Consider the following 14291-nt stretch of genomic DNA (forward strand, 5'->3'; position numbering starts at 1 on the left):
CAAACTCACACTTATCTGAGGTCAGAACTCCAATAGGGAATCCAGTAGATTTCGGGGAAATGTCAGACACTGATGTCTGCCGTTATGACCTCATATTTAGAAAAACTGCCCAAAGTGTACAAGCAGGAATAAATCTTGGTGGAAGAATAACCTGGAATTACAAATAAAGCAGGTAATGAGACTGTTCAACCTTGCATGAACAAAAAGACAATGGGTAAAATACCTGAAGGCCCCTGTCAAATACAACCTTGTAATTAAGCAAGTGCAACTATCATCCTGGAAGGTATAGCTACTTGTGCCAGACTTCACAAAACCCTCACCAGAATAACAACTAATCCAAGAGGTACTCTATGAAAGGGGAATGGTGAGTATACCAGGACAGCGAATGAGATGCTGGATGTGCTCCTCAAGACTTATTTTCCTCAATGCACTGTGGCACGCGACATAGAACAGCAGCCAATTTCCAAGAGGCACTGGCCTACAGGTAATCAAATTGGGAATCTGCCAGCAAAAAATCCAGAGGGAACATTTCAATCATTCAAGTCACCAGGCCAAGATGGAATCTTTCCAGCTCTACTGCAACAAGCTGGAGAGATTTTAATGAAATTTCTATGTAGGCTGTTTACGGTTATGCTAGCAGCAGGAGTCATTCCTAATGCTTGGAGGACAGTTAGGGTTGTTTTCATTCCAAAGCCAAGGATAACTGATCATATCGAGGCCAAGGATGTAAGACCAATCCATCTTACATTTTTTGCAGAATCTCTGGTTAAACACAAGCATACAAAAAGAACCAAGAGAATCTAGAACTCATGAAGCCATGCAATACAGGCTAGGCAACAGAAAAAATATCTTCCTTTGAGGAGGAGGAGGAGGAGGAGGAGGAGGAGGAGGAGGAGGAGGAGATTAGGGTTTAAGAAAAAAGCACCTTCACAATTTTTTAATGAAGCAAAATTGAGAGGTTTAGCTGAGGAACCACAAAAGTCATTTTATAACTATGACCATTATGGTACAAAATAATCAATTTAATATGATCTCTGGGAAGAGTAAAATAATTCTCTCTCTCAGAATTAATATTACAAGACAGCAAGTCAGCGCAGGTATTGAATTCAAGAAGGCTTTATATTTTGAAGTAAGTATCATCTATGAAAAGAAACTAGGGTCCCTCATTATTATAATACAACTGCCAATTGACCCCCTTACAGCACAAGTGGTGTAGCTCACATTATTCTTGTTTCCAGGTACTTAACCCTTTAACTGCTCTGGACGTGTTAACATGTGTGCCTTTGTACCTGTCCCTGTATGCTCTGAACGTGTTTACACATGCCACAAGTCCTACATGGTATTCTGAACATGTCTACGCGTAAGCACGTTCAGAGTACCTGTCCCTGTGTGCTCCGAACGTGTCTACGAGTATCAGATAGAAGGACTGGTGGCGTGCGTAAACACATCCAGAGTACACAGGGACAGGTACAAAGGAGCGCACGCGCATGTTAAATCATCCAGAGCAGTTAAAGGGTTAATGGTTTACAAGTATTGTTATAGCAAATTCAACAGTACTTTTTATATTACTTTTTATCATGTTTGTCATCAGACTAATTGAACCATATAACTTCAAAAGGGCATCAGTCCATGATTCTGTGTTTGCTATTGCTTCAGATACTACATTTGTAACTGCACAGACTGACATTAAAGGGGTGTCAATGTCAGTTAGTGCACATTCCATAGTATTCTGAAAAACAATGTTATTTTTATAGAGGCATCAGTAGTGACTCATGTCCCTTTGAAAATAGTGGTTGGATAGCATTCATAGAATACTTTCTACTCACACCTCTGTGTAGCATTACCAGAAGTGTTCACAACAGAACAACATTCTGCAATTGTTTTGACTGCTGAATGTTGTCATTGTTGTCCACACAATTAAACATGCACTGCATTATAGTTTGGAAGCAACATTTATCGATTATTTGTAATACAAGTGCTTCCGGGAGCTTAACAAAGGAATACACCAAACTTCAGATATTCTCAGACAACTGCTCAGCTCAGAATAAAAATCACACTCTTAGCAGATTTCTGATGTACCTAACTGATTCTGGGAGATTCAACAAAATTCAAAACAAATTTCCAGTGAGAGAACACAATTTTTACCAGTCATGGTGGAAGCTGCACTACAGGAAGAACAAAATTTCTGAAGAAACTCAGAGTATTGGAAGACAAGGGAAAGTGACATTCTCTAGCCCCAGTTTTCACATTCAGTTTTTGATAATACAAGAAACAGTTGTATTGCAGCTTCTACAGTGATTACTGGACTGATAACCACACTTTTCATCTAGAGCTCAAATGTGATCCACAGACTGTGCCAGAAAAATTAACTTACCCATAAGGATATGTTGCAATTACGTCTAACACAATTAAATTCCAAAGTTATCTGCCTGATGAAAACTTACCTTTTTATAATAAAATTTGGAAGTGGATTGTAACGAATGACAGTCAAGATGGCGAGTGAATGGACTGTTATACACTGATTATTGTTGTTGAATATTGCACTAGTACTGTGAAATGTATAACTGTATGTATGTTGCATGCAATCAAGATAATGTTAATGTCAATAAAAAGGAGTGTGCAATTTTAGTATTTTCTGTATGTATTTGTCTCTAAAGGCAACAGTTTCCAGCTTTTAATGATTAATTACTTTACTAAAATATAAAATTTGAAATTCAATATCTTCTCTCACAATCACATTTGCACCATGTAACATAATACCAGTAAATATGCCCATGTAAAGTTATTATACAAATTAAACAGTCCCCCCCTCTCACTTTCCTACAAACGTGTCTCAGTTGACTTACATGCTTTAAAAATTTATGATTCAGTTTTTCCTAACTGTAGTAAATAATTTCAATAAATGTTACCAGTTATAGATGTGACATAATGGCTGGAATGTAGTTACATCACTTGTGTTGTAAAATGTAAATAATTTTATTTACTACAAAAAATTATACTTATCAGTCAACAACAACCAATTTACATAACCATTGTTACTTCTTATCATCATCATCATCATCATCATCATCATCATCATCATCATCATTTTACATTCAGGATGCAATGTCTTCAGCACTGTCAGAAGAAAGAAAATGAAGTAGTGGTGAACAGGTGGAATGAAGAGCGAAAGTTTGTCAACGACCTTCTCCTCCTCTTTTGTAAAAAGCCATGGTCCTGTGTACAGCTTTCCTTGGGGTAATTTCAAAGGTATCCCAAGGAAGTTTGATACGACAGTAACTGTTTACAATGTACACTATGTGATCAAAAGTTTTCGGACGCCTGGCTGAAAATGACTTACAAGTTCGTGGTGTCCTCCATCGGTAATGCTGGGATTCAATATGGTGTTGGCCCACCCTTAGCCTTGATGACAGCTTCCACTCTCACAGGCATACATTCAATCAGGTGTTGGAAGGTTTCTTGGGGAATGGCAGCCCATTCTTCACAGAGTGCTGCACGCAGGAGAGGCATTTATGCCAGTCAGTGAGGCCTGGTACGAAGTTGGCATTCCAAAACATCCCAAAGGTGTTCTACAGGATTCAGGTCAGGACTCAGTGCAGACCAGTCCATTACAGGGATGTTGTTGTTGTGTAACCATCACCACCATCCTCGAATTGCTCTTAAACAGTGGGAAACAAGAAGGTGCTTAAAACATCAATGTAGGCCTCTGCTGTGATAGTGCCATGCAAAACAACAAGGGGTGCAAGCCCCCTCCATGAGAAACATGACCACACTATAGCACCACTGCCTCCTAATTTTACTGTTGGCAGTACACACGCTGGCAGATGATGTTCACTGGGCACTCGCCATACCCACACCCTGCCTTTGGATCGCCACACTGCTTACTGTGATTTGTCACTCCACACAATGGCTATCCACTGTTCAATCGTCCAATGTTTACGCTCCTTACACCAAGCGAGACATCGTTTGGCATTTACCGGCATAATGTGTTGCTTATGAGCAGCCCTCGACCATGAAATCCAAGTTTTCTCACCTTCCGCCAAACTGTCATAGTACTTTCAGTGGATCCCGATGCAGTTACGAATTCCTGTGTGATGGTCTGGATATATGTCTGCCTGTTACACATTACGACCCTCTTCAATTATCGGCAGTCTCTGTCAGTCAACAGACAAGGTCGGCCTGTATGCTTTTGTGCTGTACGTGTCCCTTCACCTTTCCACTTCACTATCACATCGGAAACAGTGGACCTAGGGGTGTTTAGGAGTGTGACGTATGACAAATGACACCCAATCACCTAACCACGTTCGAAGTCCGTGAGTTCTGCAGAGCTCCTCATTCCTCTCTCACAATGTCTAATGGCTAGTGAGGTTGCTGATATGGAGTACTTGGCAGTAGGTGGTAGCACTACGCACCTAATATGAAAAACTTAATTTTTGGGGGGGTGTCCAGATACTTTTGATCACACAATGTATATAAATGATGTAGTAGAATGTACAAGGAGCTCTTTTAAGGCTGTTTGCATATGATGTTGTTGTCTATAAGAAGATACCACCACCAGAAGGCAGTAATCATTTGCATAGGGACCAACAAAAGATTGATGAATGGTGCAGGGACTAGCAATTCGCTCTGGACATAAATAAATTACACATATTGCACATACACAGGTAGAAAGATCAACTACTACACAACTACACTATTCATGACAAATTACTGGAAACAGTGACCACCGTAAAACATCTAGAAGTATCGACCTGGAACCACCTCAACTAGAACGAGCACATAAAACAAATAGTAGGATAAGCAGATGACAGTCTGAGATTCATAGGAAGAATATTAAACAAATTTTAATTCATCCACAAAAGAAGTTGCTCACAAGGCACTTGTTCAACCATTTCTTCAGTATTCTTCACCTATCTGGGACCATTGCAAGGTTGGACTGATAAGAGAGAGAGAAGATCCAATGAAGAGTGACATGTTTTGTTACAATATGACAGTCTGAGATTCATAGGAAGAATATTAAACAAATTTTAATTCATCCACAAAAGAAGTTGCTCACAAGGCACTTGTTCAACCATTTCTTCAGTATTCTTCACCTATCTGGGACCATTGCAAGGTTGGACTGATAAGAGAGAGAGAAGATCCAATGAAGAGTGACATGTTTTGTTACAATATTGTTTAATCACTGTGAGAGCATGAAAGAGATGCTTAACTAGGGTGTATACGTGGACAAGGAAAAAAGGTCCAGTTTTTTCCCAGTTCAAAATAAACTTTCTCCCAGGTGAAAATACACTTTTTCCATGTTAAGTGACAGTGTACCTTTCCTCGGAACTGTAAAATTTATCAATCCTTTCAATGGTTATGGTTTTATACACCGGTGTAGAATTTCCCGGCACTTTAGAAAACGAAACTCAGGGAAACAACATGTTTTGGAAAGATCTTTGATGTGCAGCAACATGTACACTGCATATTTTCGTGTTATGAAAGCATAAATTCGAATTCAACCTAACACCACATGTTACTTTCCAAAGCATTGAAATCGAGATTGCGACACGCTTTTGTAAGCCAGTCATACCTCATGTCACGCGATCCCGCTGGCCGATATTCAGAGCATAGGACACGTGATGTAGTCAGCCAATAGCAACATCAGTGTTAAGTTGTGCGATACACAAATGGGAAAAGTTAATGATTTAAATTAATATAAATAGTGTTGCTACAAGAAAATAAAAGAAAAGAAAAGCTTCCACATATAATATTAGTCTTTAAGATTAATAAGCTGCAAGAGAAGCTAAGCTTTCACATATAACGTTGATCTTTTTTGCGCGTGTTACACTTTAAGATATACATCACACAAATATGCCAGTAAAATTTTTAACAATGGCATAAATGTCTAATCTTTTAGGCTCGAAATTCTTCTAAATGATCGTCCTCAAAGAGTTGATTTTTAAATGAGAGTCAGATTAGAAATTAAGATTTAAGAAATTCATCCTACATTATTGCACATAGTTCACCTTGTGTAAAAGGAAATTTACTTTGAAAGTAATGCTTTCCAAACAACCATTCGCAATATTTTTCCGTGACCTGTTGGAAGTAGGTTCGTTTCAGCAGTAGTCAGAGAGTGCCAGGAAACAGGCGTCTCTGTGCTCGCACAGCTACGATGATACAGGAAGCCCATATGTTCGCACGTGTAATACATTAAAAGCTCTTAAACTGTGTTATAAAAGAAACAAGACATTAAAGGATACTCCAAGAGCGGAATTTCGTGAACCACACTAAAACGCATAATTCGGCTTGGGGTAATACTAGATAGTGGCACTCAGCCTGCCACGAAACATGGTTGCCTAATATTGTAGCAATTGTAACACACCAAATAAACAAGACTGTTTTGGCACAAATGGTCATTTTTGTAACATAACAGAACATAAGTCGGGAAGTAGCAATATCAAATGCCTATTAGGCCTACTACAAGCAAAAAGCTTCATGTTACGAAATAGTTTCACATTTTGTTCATACTCTCCAGTTGCTGAAACATGAGACCGAAAAGTAGTAGTATGAAATTATTATACAAATTTGGAATCCTCATCTTCTTCCATAATTTTTGTGATGTCCTAGCTTTTTCTCCTTGCTGTCACTAATTTTGCAACTATTCCTGCCAGTGTCAAAACTTAATCTCTGGTTAGCTTCACTAACCCTACCACAATCACCAGTTTAGTTATCCCACGTTTATTCTCTGGTCAGATGTTATTACGCATTCATACAATGCGTTCATACAACGTGTTTTCTGTGCTACGCCCAGAATATAACTTAAGCGGCTGCTAGCCAGGGACTGTACAACTGGCCCTGACTAGTGTTGCGGTCTAGCAAAAAATTTTGGGTCAAAATTTAATTTTCTTGGGTACACCGAGAAGATAATATGTAATCCACTGTTAGTCATTCATTTCAATTCTGGTGGTCTGAACCTACGGTTTCGGTAGCAATTATAACAACGCTGATCATTCGAAAACCCAGTCAACCACATAAACAGCGATTGGCATTCACCTGTTCGGCTTTATTCCACTCAGCTCGTGTAGTCCCGTCCTCTTTTGTCTGCAGGAAAGTTTATTTCTAGGTGCGATGGGGATTCCCCTGGCAGAGATGTCAAGTACGCTACGCACGTATTCAAAAATCAACTTATTATTCATTCAGAAATAAACTTAGTATGCGTTCAAAAATGTTCAAAAACCAATAGCGATGCGTTTCAAAATCATCCGAATAATCGATAGTCAACGTGCGCTGGATGCTAGGCGCTTTGTGGAACAAGGTTTTTTTCCTCAAGAATATGAATTTGGCACTTCCCAGGCAATCTCCAGAGTCATCTGTCATGTAACAGGATTAAACTGTGGCAGGAACAGGACATTAAATTTGTGCTTCTACCACCTAATTCTACTCATTTGTGTCAGCCACTTGATGTGGCCTTTTTTTAGACCTTTAAAACTTGGGGAAATGTACTATATGATTGGAAAGGAAGAATAGAGGAGTGGTGCCAAAATCCAAATTTTCTAGGTTGTTGAAAAAACCTTTGAAAATATAGCTATCACGTCCATATCAAATGTAATATCTGGGTTAAGAAAAGCAGGAATTTTTCCTTTCTGTCCCAATAAAGTCATTTCACAGATTCCAGAAGCAACCGATAATAATGCACATGGCACCAGCTCATCAAACGTTTCTTGGGCAACAGTCTTCAAAATGCAACTGAAACAGGTTCGCTCTAATGAAACAAAAGGAAATCTGCACCAAGGAAAGCTGCACCAAGCAAAGTGTTTAGCATTAACTCCAGGAAAAGGAATTTACTGTCAGTGACTTAAATGAAAATGATAGTGAAGGGGCTGCAAGTAGGGAGTCCCTATCCAGAACATGTAACAGTGATCCAGAACAGCATGAGTCAAATGAAAATGAAGAAATGGACAAGGAAAAGGATAAAGATTGGCATGAATTTAAAGAAAATGATTTCACCATAGTAAAATTTCCTACGGGGGGGGGGGGGGGGGGGGGGGGGGGTTCAGGTTTTTTTATTCGTAAAATTTAAAGCATCTCTAATGACACCTAAAAAATGACATTTCTGAGAAAGTTCTTGATGGTAATGTTTATTTAGTCTTTCTAGAAATTGACGATGCACCTGAGGTAGAAAGAGCCCACATTATTAAAAGAGTTTTTGCAGAACATAGAAGGCAGGGTAAATTTATTTTTGAAGGCATAGATGATCATGACACTGAGTAAGTACTTTTCACATTGTTTGCGACATACAATAACTAAAAATTAATATTTGTTTGTCAAATTTCAAGAATGCAAGTATTTTTAAAGCAAAAATCTTAAGTTTAATGTGCTTGTAAAAATGTGTTTAGTCTAGAAATTGTAAAATTTTGTTGCAAATACAGCAATATGTTATTTAAAAATCAAAATAGTGATCGGATTCACTCCGCTGGAAGTCTTCTTCCGTTCCTGCATACAAAATACAATGATGATTGGATTCGCCCCAACTGAGGTGGTGAAACCAATGAACAATTAACTTAAACTAATAACTGCAATTATAAACTAAAAGTAATGTAATACATGAATATATCATTATCAAGGTTGTGAAATTAACATACTGAATTTTTATTCAGATATCACTACAGTAAATGGGCAACGGCCTTGCTGCAGTGGATACACCGGTTCCCGTGAGATCACCGAAGTTAAGCACTGTCGGTATTTGGATAGGTGACCATCCAGGCCGCCAAGCGCTGTTTCCATTTTTCGGGGTGCACTCAGCCTCGTGATGCCAATTGAGGAGCTACTTGACCGAATAGTAGCGGCTTCGTTCAAGACTACCATCATATAGATCGGGAGAGCGGTGTGCTGACTCCACGCCCCTCCTATCCGCATCCTCGGCATGGCGGTCGGATGGTCCCGGTGGGCCACTCGTGGCCTGAAGACAGAGTGCTTACTACAGTAAATAGGCGCACTTTAAAAAAAACTGCCGTTTATGATCAGATTCACCTCATTTTATGGTATATTAGAAAAACAGTGCATTGTTTTTTAGATCTCAACTTGAAGTCCAACTTGTGAAATTCCATGTCTGTTGAACAAGTTTCCTTGGAAAAGAATGTGAATGGATCAATCTTTTAGTACCAAATCCACTGCATATTTAGCCATGACACTGGGTGATTTTCAGTGCCAGTCCTCCTCTTGATGACTGACTACACCAAGTTTTCCACAGACAAGAAGTCACTGTCATTACAGTGGTTTGGAAGGTATTTTTTTCTACTGTCTTGACAATAATATTCTACCAATCATTAGGCCAAAATATCTGTTGTACCTTGCTGTAATTTTCTACTGAGCCAAAATCACCATCATTGGGGAGATAGGAAGGAATAGCCCACAAGTCATGAATTTTTAGTGCACGATTTCAATGTTACTTTTTTGACTTTAAACTAGTTTCACTAATGTCATGCGTATTTTCCATTTCCTGTTCTTTCCTGTACAAACATTGCTATAGATGACAACGTGTTTTATGGAGGGTGCTCTTTTTTTCGATGTGTGTGACTCAACAGGCACCAATTTCTTGGGAACTTCGAGATCCAGTCGCTTCATCCCCACAGTACAACGATCCTAATTTTGATGAAAGCTCATGGCACTCCCAAATTGGAAGCATATAAATTACTTTTTAGTAAGCTACTTGACATGTCAGTTTATGAGAGGATACATATTTTTTTAAATCAAAACAAACGGCATAACAGGAACTCTCAGAAACCAATGTTACAGTGTCTACGTTCATGGACACACTATCATTTTCAGCCTTCTGTAGATGCAATTCATGGTCTTGTTGAAGCTGTACCTTTTGTTGTTCATCTCTTGAACAGACGAGTTTATTAGCAAAGTTATCACACTGTACACTGGTGTTGTTCTACGGTAAATGTTTTCTTCACTTGACATTTTCCTTTGACTTTCACAATGTTATTTGTACAAATTCTTGAGCAGTCAAATATTCAAGTTTTCTGGTAAATATCTTTTGTTTGGATTGTGGCATATCTAGTACAGCGAGATGGATAAGAGTGAAATAATGCTATGTGGTCACATACTATTACCAGTTTTTCTTCAGGAGTTTTGTTACCAGGAGTTTCCTAGCCTCAGCTGTCTTCACATGGAGGCTCTGTAAGTTTTACCTTTTTTATGAATTCTTCCATTAGAGATTTTGAATGTTCCCAAAAAGTATTTCTTACGCATTGTTTCATTCCTTCCATTAATGGCTACACAAAATAGTTAGTTCCTGTAGTGGTATTTTCCGTTTATCAGGCCACATAATAATGCAAAGTCAAGTTTCTCTACAGCTGTTATGTCTCAGATATTGCACTTTATACTGGTAAGTGCATCCAAACACAAGAACTATTAATTTTGATGTCAAAACACTGACAAGCACTGGGCTACCTCAATATCATGGAAAATATTGACCACTGGATATTTTATTGTCCCAATTAATCACCTCCTCAGTGCTGTCTTTATTACTTTAACTCATGGTGAGTAACACAAAACACAATTCAAACAACTGCACAAGCAAAATCCTATTACAGGAACAGTCAGACATCCACAACTACCTGCAGCAACTAAGAACAACAGCAGGCACAGTGGTGTAGCTTGCAACTACACCACTTCAGCAGTCAACAGACAGATGTCTCTGAATACAGTAGAAATTTGTGCTGCTGCATATTAAGCTGCTATGCAAGTTACAAATAACGTAATTTGCTCTGTTGACAGAATGCCACTTCCTGAACAAGATCCTGACCTTATCTAAAAAATAAGGGAAAGTGGAGTTACACTACTTATACTTTAAGTGGCTCAACTGTGACAGCTAACTACCAACCAGTAACAGACAGTAATGATGAAAGAATACCAATAAAATGGAATATGTGGAAGAACATTGAAAACCATTTTACAACAAACGAGAAAACAGCAAAAAAATCTGAACATAAAAAATTCTGGGAGCAGCACTAAAATGACACAAAATCTGGCCACTGAAGAAAGAAAACGAGTTCTGCACTGAATACAAAAAATTGAACAGACAAGGCATTGACAAACCCCCGAGGAAGCATGGGAAGTATCAACCATAAAAGTAACAGGAAGGTGACAAAAACTGGAAAAGTATTGGATGTGTTGCAGAAAAATTGTATGAGAAGATTAAGGCAACCAAGACAGCCACAAATCTGGGATGTTAAGGATTTGGACAATGATCAAGAGCCTGAACTAAGTTCATCATTCTCATATCTGTGTATTTCACAAAACAGTAATCTACTTAACAAATATTCATAAAATATTAAGAGGAAATGTAGCAGCACCCAATGAGAGGAAAAAAAAATTAGGGTTTAACATACCAACAATATTTTATTTGTGTAGCAGTTGCAGTGTGTCTGATTTTTGTAAATGACATGTTCACCTTTGACCGCACTATCTATTTAACTGGTAAAAACACAAATGGAAAATAAAAAGAGCAAGGAGTCATTCAGCATTAATGATAGGATTCAAATTTGATTATTTTATATTCTTGAAACTGAGAGTCCCTGCACATTATTGTTAAATTTAATATTTTTCTTTCAGCATGTGACTTATTTGTTTGGGAAGTATTGAAGCATTGCCAGACTCACTCATTACCAAGTGGGTGACTGACTGACTGACTGACTGACTGGCTGACTGGCTGGCTGACTGGCTGGCTGGATAAAAAAGTATGAAAAACTTAACTTATAATAAATTAAATGACATTATCTCAGATTACATTACAAACCTGCATAGCGTGATGATGATGTTGACGGAGCTGGACTGCTAACTGTTGGCTGCGTTGGGCTGTGTAGTGGTGCATATGGATGATTCCCTGTTGGGGTTGAGGCACTAGATGCAGTCGGACTTTGGAAGAGATTCAATCCCAAAAGATCACTACTTGGTTTCCTGAGAAGATTTGCACATAATTATATAAAATGATTCAATTATATAAATTAGTGTTCACAGATTTGCTTCCTCACAACACTGGTTCACACATGTTAAGCAGAATAAAACCAATCATGGGAATCCATGAGTGTACTCCATATGCAGGAAAGAAAAAGAGGAAGGGGTCAAAATGCCCACACAATCTATTTTTCAGTTTTTTGTATCCACCCCGTAGTCACACCTGAGACTTCACCAACACATGTGACTAACATTCGTAACACCTGACTATTTCTGCTATGTGCAATAGGTTTGTTGGCTACTTTGATTTATTAGGAGTGTTTACTTCTGCTATAGTGAACAATTTCAACTTGGTTGACTTCTTTGTAGTCATATTATACTCTTGGCAAACAAAAGGCGAAAGAAACAAAAACAAATTAGTGTACTTTTACTTTTCCTAGAAAGGATTTTTAAATTTAAACTACAGTCAAGTAAATATGGAAATAACTGCTTACCAAGTGACAAAATATAAATGGATGAATTAACAATTACCAGTATTTCACTAATTACAGTCAGTCTGTGTTGTGCCTCCCCTGACCAAGGGGCCTGGCTGACTTATTTGAGCCTCAAAAAGCCCCATATCATCATCTTTTTTATTTATTATTTTTTTTAGGTGAAATAATCCTTATATCCAAAAGCTTGTATGCTATTGTTATTGTGTATATTGGGCCATTATTATTATTATTATTATTATTAACATCACCACTTTTTTTTAAGGACTGGTGATACAAGATTATGCTTTTCATGCTGAAGGTGGTCTTTCAAAGTATACCTTATGGCTTCCATATAAAACTTATTATTTGCTATTTAATCTGAATTTTAAAATGAAGAACGGACAATGGGTGAAACTACAGTTGGATCCTTTCATGTGGTGCAACGAGAGGACTCAGGTTTTAGACCTTCTATTCATCATCTTATCCTCCTGTAAGTCATCATATGGGCAGGTTATTTGAATACTAAGAGTTATGTAGCCAGATAATGGAATCGGGAGAAAAAAATGGTGTTTGTGTGCACCTCTGAAAGCCCCTGGATGTTTCCCTAAACACACGCAGAAATTAACTCCTGTTTTATTACACACTCAACTTTTACACTATTTTTTTACTTTTTTCATGAGAATTTTGTTGGTTCAGTGCGACAGAAGTGAACAAGCACTGTGTTTGCTCATCTCAAAAGTAGAAACAAAGAAAGCTGCCACAATGTTTTCACATCTTATAGCAAATGTATCAGCCAATACCGATAGAAGTACCTGCATAGTTAGCTGCAACAGGCAGAAGTCATGTTTTGTTAGTGCTCCATATTTTAACAATTCTGACTGAGATAAACTCACGCTGCAGTGTTCTTCATCAGCACTCCAGTGTAGAAGTGTGCATAGAAATATGCTGCATGAAAAATCTGTGCGATGCACACATTATTTACATATAAAAAATTACTTCAGAAATTTTCCTTTGTTTGAAACTGCACGTACATGATTCGTGTGTCGATTTAAGTTCTAGATTTGCACATTTTACTGTTTGCATTGCTTTTGCATAATCTTTCACCGATTGTATCGTTACCTATTTGTATTGTGATATATTGTTAACTTTTGAACATTTGCAAATGCCACAATAAACTCATACTGTTGTCATCAATTATAGGCTTAAACTCAATTGTGCTTTGAAATTTTTGAGAGCAGTAAGCCTATCCTTGTTCAAAATAATTGTTCTCTAATTTCATTGTACAATTACATGAGAAATTGGTTATCTGAGAATTTCTGGATGCTTACAATACTATATTTTCATAAGTTACCAGTACAAGTGTTTTGGTTACATAACTTATTTTTAAACGAATCAGCATTTGTAGTTCACAATTCTGCCAGAGAATATATCACCCCTGAATTTCATTGTATATCTATGCAAATAAATGTGTATTTTTGTGAATTTTCAGAATCTACCATTGTCCTTTGCATAACCTATGAGCAATTTGTAGTAATTTGGTGATTGTGATTTAATCACTGTAGCAGATATTCTAACATATTGTGTTACATCTAGTTTTCCATTGAAGTGTAGCAGCCCTATATATTGTCAGCACTTATCACAAATTAACTGTTTTCGAGTTTGCTAACAACTGTAATAAACCTCAGAACATTTTATGAAACTAGTAATTTTTATCACAGGTTTGTGTGTTCCCTTAACAGAAATCTTGTTGTGTGTATTTTCTCCAATTCTTATAGGAAATTAGCAACTTTTTAGCTCAACAGCCAACAAAATAGACAGCGGGTTTAAATTAAAGTTATTTGTTCACTGCCTTTTAATACATTGGACCACCCA

At 37.7% G+C, this 14291-nt stretch overlaps 1 protein-coding gene across 4 annotated transcripts in view; it reads right to left on the reverse strand.

Annotated features, from left to right (window-relative positions):
- The window catches only part of LOC126248314 (F-BAR domain only protein 2-like), a 330016-nt gene that overhangs the window by 125011 nt on the left and 190714 nt on the right, over window positions 1-14291 (reverse strand). For 3 of the 4 annotated variants that reach the window (XM_049949189.1, XM_049949191.1, XM_049949192.1), the window contains exon 12: window positions 11789-11949. In XM_049949189.1, the coding sequence (XP_049805146.1) occupies window positions 11789-11949 (161 nt within the window). The remainder of the gene's footprint in view (window positions 1-11788; window positions 11950-14291) is intronic. The other variant, XM_049949190.1, reaches the window with a different exon arrangement.

Source organism: Schistocerca nitens, chromosome 3, assembly GCF_023898315.1.
Source record: "Schistocerca nitens isolate TAMUIC-IGC-003100 chromosome 3, iqSchNite1.1, whole genome shotgun sequence".
NCBI classification, from domain to species: Eukaryota; Metazoa; Arthropoda; class Insecta; order Orthoptera; family Acrididae; genus Schistocerca; species Schistocerca nitens.